A 7,076-nucleotide genomic window follows, 5' to 3' on the forward strand; every position below is an offset into this window, starting at 1 on the left:
CTGTCTCGTAGAAATGTGCTTCCAGTATACTCGAGTTGCATGAAGAAATAACATGGCTTTTCATAGAATATCATATCATAGCAGCGAGTTCTTCAATACGTTTAGGTGTCTAACTATGGTGATATAAACGTCTTATATTTACATATTTGAATGATCTAAGTCTGAGCCTACAACGGAGATCCGTGCGATTTTTAAAGTTGAAAATGAAACGGCATCTATGATTATGAAATTAGACAAGAACATCTACTGAGCAATGTGTCTGATTCTTTTCTGACACTCTGGTACCTTCTTGCAACGTCTGATGTTAATTGTCCGAAGAAATCTGAAACCATAGCATTCAGCCTTTGCAAGGTTAAAAGAACAGTTTTAAAGATTTTCTTTTCTAGATACCAGTAACAGTTGGATTGAGTATCTATTTGGCATAAATATAAAAACTGTAAAATATTTAGATCCAAATGAAGAAAACACTTTTGTTGAATTGTCGTGTGACACTTCACAAGGTCAAGTTTCATTCGGTAAAATTTTTGGTTACATGTAAAAATATGTACAGAAAATAGCTATCCAAAAAACTGAAATAATTACTGACATTTACAAATATTTATGGGAGCAGGCTTCTTCCAACTGTTTTATATAAATTCGAAATACGGACACAGTGTGAATCCAAATCTTGATCTTCGAATAAAACTGGCTACTGTTGCGCCAGAAATCCAGAACATTGTATCAGTAAAGCAGCATCAATCATCTCATTAAACAACATATTTATTTTAAATCCTTCTATCAATATTGCATATTAAATTACATATATCTTTCAGTTCAGAAATGAAACTAGGAAAACTAGCTTGCTGTTAATAAAATAAGCTAGTTGAGTAAACAGACTTTTCAAAATTCTAGTGGAAAGAGGTTTGGAAGCACTTACACACGCACACACACACATATATACACATACACATATACACACACACCGATATATATAATATAATATTATGTGGTAATGCTTCAACAAGTACAAAAGCACTCGATCAGCTGAGAGAGTAAAGATAATCTTAAAAAAAAACAGAAATCTTGCGAATAGCTACCCAGGTTTTCCTGGTCGAAATAATAATAACGGATCTAAAAAATGTTCAGTGTGTTCGTTTGAAAAACTGTATCTATTAAAACACTTGAGAAACTCCAACGAATACATAAATTCGAGGAAGAGATTTTTTTCTTCATGTCCACATTTTAAAAACTACATCTTGTCGGAATTTAAAAGTAGACAACCAGACACTTAGTAAACTGTGGACATCTCGTTTACATCTGCTTGACATTGAATTATTTTAACGTTGGTCATCTTCCTTTTGTCCTTTTTGTCTTCTTCTTTACAAACGTCTCTTGCTTAGACTTTATCTGCTCAAAAGACAGCAGACAGACGGCCTTGCTTTCAGCTTGATAAATGGCGGAATAAATTATTATTTTGACCAGAAAATCCTGGGTAGCTATTTGTAAGATTTGTGGTTGTTAATTTAAGATTATGACAGATAGATAGATAGATAGATAGATAGATAGATAGATAGATAGATAGAGAGAGAGAGAGGGGGGGGAGAGAGAGAGGGGGAGAGAGAGAGAGAGGTAGCGAGAGATATGAGATGTGCGTATGTATATGAGTATATATATACTTATATACTTCAAATTTTGACACATGGCCAGCAATTTCAGGAGAGTAGTCATGTCAATTACAGTATGTATATATGTTTTAAAGAAAGTGTCGCATTTTCAGATGGGAAAGAAACAAATGCTTGTTTGGTCTTCATTAATAAGATTATTGAGATAATATTTCCCCTCATTATTAATAATATAATCCAATCTATTTGGAATTGGTGATACCTCGGTCGTAAAAGTCTTCAAGTTTTGAAGCAAAGCATTACTCAATATCATTTTTTTATCTCCTCATAACTAATAACTTACAATTAATAAACTTTTTTACATTGAAAGGATTTGATGCGACAATAGTTAGAGGGAACAAAGCCAGCATAGTAAGGAATATAAGGCAAACATGAGGCATATAGAAGCATATAGAGTCATAATTTTTTTCTGAGTGATTTGAGCAATATGTGGTCGTACAAAAGTAACACTTCTTTATGAATGACCAGTAAATATTTTTGCAAATGATTCCAATTCAAAGATGTATTCCCACACTCACCCATTCTTCTGAGCTACACATACCTACACTCTCACGCACACACGTTCAAGCATCCACACACACAGATATAAAATGAGATGGACAGCTGCATGTCATTCCTAACACCAACCACTCCGAGAGTGTAGTGGTTGTTCTTTACGTGCCACCCGTACAGGTGTCAGTCAGACGGCACTGACATCGGCTATATATATATATATATATATATATATATATATATATATATATATATATATATATATATATATATATATATATATATTCAAGGTTTGAATATGGTACTTATGCGAAGGCACCCGAATATCGCATCCCAAAAGGATGGGTGATTAAAATCAAACAATAAGCAACACGGATTTCAAAAGTGATTGCAGTACGCACGTTTCATGCTACTTCAATTTATTTAAGTAATGTGAGCATTACCTTAAATGCAATATGAAGAGCAATCTTCAGCTGCACGAAAATGTAGAAAATGTAGAAAAAAGACATATTATAAATGTGGCAACATATTAAATCCAAGTGGGAGAGAGCATATATAAAATCCAAATGTGAGGAAGAATATATAAGTCCATCTTGACATAGCGGGGTCTATCAGGCTAGTAATTGATTCTAGACAAAAGTTTTAACTGTCTCAGAATTCTATTGTTTCTTATCTAGTGGTGATAGCAAAGGGACAATTACTTCTAAAGAGAGGGAAGGTGTAAGCAGTATGCATGGACAAGGCTATAAAAGTATTAGAGTCTAGAGGTTTCACTGGTCATAGTAGTATCAGGTCATTTTATTACTATCAAAATGTTGAGGAATTAATGTTGAGGAATTATAGCCCTAGGTATATGGGTCAAATAGGTTATTACTTTTAGTCTGAATAGGGTAACAGTATAGTGGTACAGACAACAACAGAACTTTAACTAATGTTTACACAATAAGAGGTATGTTAATAAAATAAGATGAGATGTAATTATCTTCCACAAAAATCATGAAATAATGACAATATTGAATTCAGGGGCTCTGGGTAGGGTGTAAAATTTAAGGATATTAAGTATATAGTGATCATGAACACTATTTTGAATTATCTTTAAAAAAACTTATTAGCTGGCGATAAGATAATGATACTATTTAGGAGATACATAGGTAAGCTTTATTTATATAATGTGAATAAAAGATAAAAATTATTATCGGATTTATATTAGTTTATAATAATGTGTTTACTAATGTTTAAGGGACTGAGAAAAGAAAGGATGTTAGGAAATAACAAGGATAATCAATACAGGAATCTGATGATCGATTAAAGTAGATTAGATGTTAAGGATAGAGATCAGGAATATATGTTATAAAGTTTCAATTACCAATATAAATATGTGTTAATTGATAGTTCTAGATGACCATAATAGAAGTAAAGTACTATAAATTTAGATAACTTTAGTTATTTAAATAAAAGTCCTATTTTTTTTTAAATTTAAAAGTGCGAGTAGAGCAATGCACACATGATACCCTAAGGTCTAATCTATTATTGATTAGATTAGGATTGTTCCTAAGTTTAAAAATTATATATATATATATATATATATATATATATATATATATATATATATATATATATATATATATATATATATATATAATATGTAAATTCAATAATAGGATGAATTCTTTTACAAGAATTTATCAAGTAGCTAGCGTGAAAAAACCTCATAAGGGAAAAAATCCATCATTTATTCACGAAATATATATTTTTATTTTTATTTATATAAGGGCACTTATATAAATATATATATAATATGTATATATACTTTGATACTTTGATAGGTTTCGGCCAGTATTGGCCGTGGCCATGTCTAACATAATAGCACCTCCTGGCACAGTCATTCAAATCAGGAATCGGACAACATAGCCCACTCAAGTAGAGAGTTATTGTTTACGGAGACGCACCTGGGTGTAGGAGGATTATCCGGGATTTTTGACGGAATAAGTTCAAAGACTTCTCGAACTTTATGGGGTCTGTTTCTGCTTTAATGTATTTTGGAGTAATGTTAAAGAGGGCGGGTCCAATTGAGGTGAAATAATTGTTTCGTAATGTATGTGATTCGGGTATGATTTTTGTTGTGAGTGGATAGCACGGGGCCCAAGTCTCGGGTGTATCTTAAAGGTGATGTCAACATCATTTAGGCAACGCTGATGGAATATTTTCCACATCATGCAGATGATGTAGCGCTCACGGCGGCGTTGGAGAGAATAAAGTTTGAGCTTTTCTAGTCGGCCCCAATAGTCAAGACCTGTCATGCCATCTATCTTTTTTGCAATTGACCTTAATTTTGCAATTGACTTTAATTCGTGTGGGGAGTCCGCAGTGGATAACAGTATTCAATGTGGGGTCGGGCAAAAGTGGAGAAGAGAAGGAGAATGGTATGGATATCTCTCGACTGGAAAGTTTTGAGAATCCAGGAACGCATTCTGCGGACATGTCAACTTTGCTTTTTATATGAGCGGCCCAGCTTTTGTTGTCCACAATTACTCCCAAGTCCCTGATGTTGTTGGATGCCATGAGAGTTTCACCTGAAGGAAGGGAGTATGGGAGTTTCAGGATATCCCCCTTTCTGAAGTGGATTAACTCAAATTTCTCCTCGTTCGCCAGCTTATTATTCTTTTCCGCCCATTGGATGACAGCCAGTAGATCTGACTGAAGGCATGCCCGGTCACCCACTTCATTGATGACATTCTGGATCCTGGAATCATCTTCAAAGATTCTTATGTTGCTGTGCTTGACGATGCCAGTAATGTCATTGATGTAGACGATGAAAAGAAGTGGGCCCAACACAGTGTCTGACTATGACTGGGCTTGATTTTACTCCTTCGACTACGTGTTGGGTTCTACAGTCAGGAAACATTTGATCCATTGTAGTAACTTTCCGGAGATACCAATGCTGGATAGTTTTTTTCAAGAGGATATTATGATCCATCCTGTCAAAGGCTTGGCTTAAATCAAGGTAGATGACATCAGTATTCAAGCCCTCTCCCAAAGCTCTCAAAATGTCCTCAAGTTGATGCAGGAGCTGCGTTAGACAGTTCCTTCCATTACGGAACTCATGTTGGGTGCTTGGGATTCAGCAGTCTGTTGCTTTCAAGAAACTGGGTTATTACCACCCTCTCAAATACCTTGATGATATGAGAAGTGAGCGAGATCGGCTGGTAATTCACTGCAAGAGACTTGTCTCCCTTTTTGAAAACTGGGACAACAGACTGGGGCAGAAAGTTTTCAGGAATATAACCAGCATCCAGTGAGTTCCTCCGCAGATTAACAATAGGAGATGCAAGTTGGTGTCGACACACCTTCAGGATACAAGGAGGGAGCCTATCAGGACCTACTGCTGAACTGTGTTTAATTTCGTTTACTGCCGCTAAGACATCAGGGGCGCCAAATGTTATATCCGATATAGTGTGTTGAGGTTTAACATCACTGATACAGTCCAGATCGGCCATATCAGGCTCGCTAAAAACAGAGCAGTACTGTTTCTGCAGTATCTCACTCATGGTTTTGGCATTATCTTGGAGACTGCTATTTTCATCAATTACAGGGCCAACAGTGGAGACCTTGTACTTTTTCGCAAAAGAGATGAACACTTTGGGGTTGAGTTTGCTTTTCTCAATGGCCCATTTCTCCTCAGCCGTTCTTTGGTAATTGATGATGGTCTTCATTTTTGGGATTGGAGCAAGGTGATACCCGTCGAATTTATGTGTGGCTGTTGGCAGTATTTTAGTTTGTTAATTCTTTTGCTTATATTTTTTTTCTGATAATCGTGTTTCTGTTTTGGTGAATTCTGCACTTAGTTTCCTTCACAGGTCTTGGTGGAGTGTATTTAGCACATATGTTTGTGACAGTGTCAACAAACATCTGCCAAGATATTTTGGTGCTGGAGGAGGTGTGTGCATGTGTGAAAGACCAGTGAACATGTGATAGCTCGTTTATGATTGCGTCCGATTGCGTCCGATTGGTCGGCATCATATTGAACCATAGTATCAAATAGGTAGACTATGTATGTATGCATGTATATATATATCTATATCTATCTATCTATCTATCTATCTATCTATCTATCTATCTCTATTATGATTGACCGTTGACTGAACACTATTCAATTTTTTTTCTCCGTGTTTTTCTCCTTGTCTCCGTATTCTTTCTGTTGAAGAGCGTAGCTCGAAACGTCAAAGACTTTCCGTATTCCCGAGCGTCATACTAATATATACTTTTGTTATTTACACCACCTGTCCTCGTCTGTTGTTATTATTTGTATATTCTCCCATATATATATATATATATATATATATATATATATATATATATATATATATATATATATATATATATATATATATATATATATATATATACATAAAGTGTAGTATATTGCCACTTAAGTGTGGCTGACCCCTAGGGGTGGATGTTACTGTTGCTTTTAGCCCCAGGAGGACATCTCCTCCAGCTGGCTTATCGACACACGACTGTGTCCTGTTTGCCAAGGGAAGTTATCCCTCTCACCTCGATCTGCAGCACGAACGTATCCGGATTTCAGGATAACTTCCCTTGGCAAACAGGACACAGTCGTGTGTCGATAAGCCAGCTGGAGGAGATGTCCTCCTGGGGCTAAAAGCAACAGTAACATCCACCCCTAGGGGTCAGCCACACTTAAGTGGCAATATACTACACTTTATCGTGCAGTTACTGTTAATACTTCATTTAGAGAATTAACATTGCTTGTTTTCACCTTTTCGATATCAGTGAAGAATTTCACTGGAAAAGAAGATATAAGATTGCCAGGTTTTTGTCTCTCTCACCAAGGTCAGCAGCTATCGGACGCCGACGAAGGGAAATAACCCTGAAATCCGGATACGTTCGTGCTGCAGATCG

At 35.7% G+C, this 7,076-nt stretch overlaps 1 protein-coding gene across 1 annotated transcript; it reads right to left on the reverse strand.

Moving 5' to 3' along the window:
* Positions 1-5,254: 5,254 nt before the first annotated feature.
* LOC149137287 (uncharacterized) lies at positions 5,255-5,866 on the reverse strand. Its single transcript, XM_089339226.1, has one exon. It carries the CDS (start codon positions 5,864-5,866, stop codon positions 5,255-5,257), a length of 612 nt encoding a protein of 203 aa, XP_089195352.1.
* Between the last annotated feature and the right edge of the window lie 1,210 nt (positions 5,867-7,076).

Source organism: Octopus bimaculoides, chromosome 2 (assembly GCF_046866305.1).
Source record: "Octopus bimaculoides isolate indiv1 chromosome 2, ASM4686630v1, whole genome shotgun sequence".
Classification (NCBI taxonomy): Eukaryota; Metazoa; Mollusca; class Cephalopoda; order Octopoda; family Octopodidae; genus Octopus; species Octopus bimaculoides.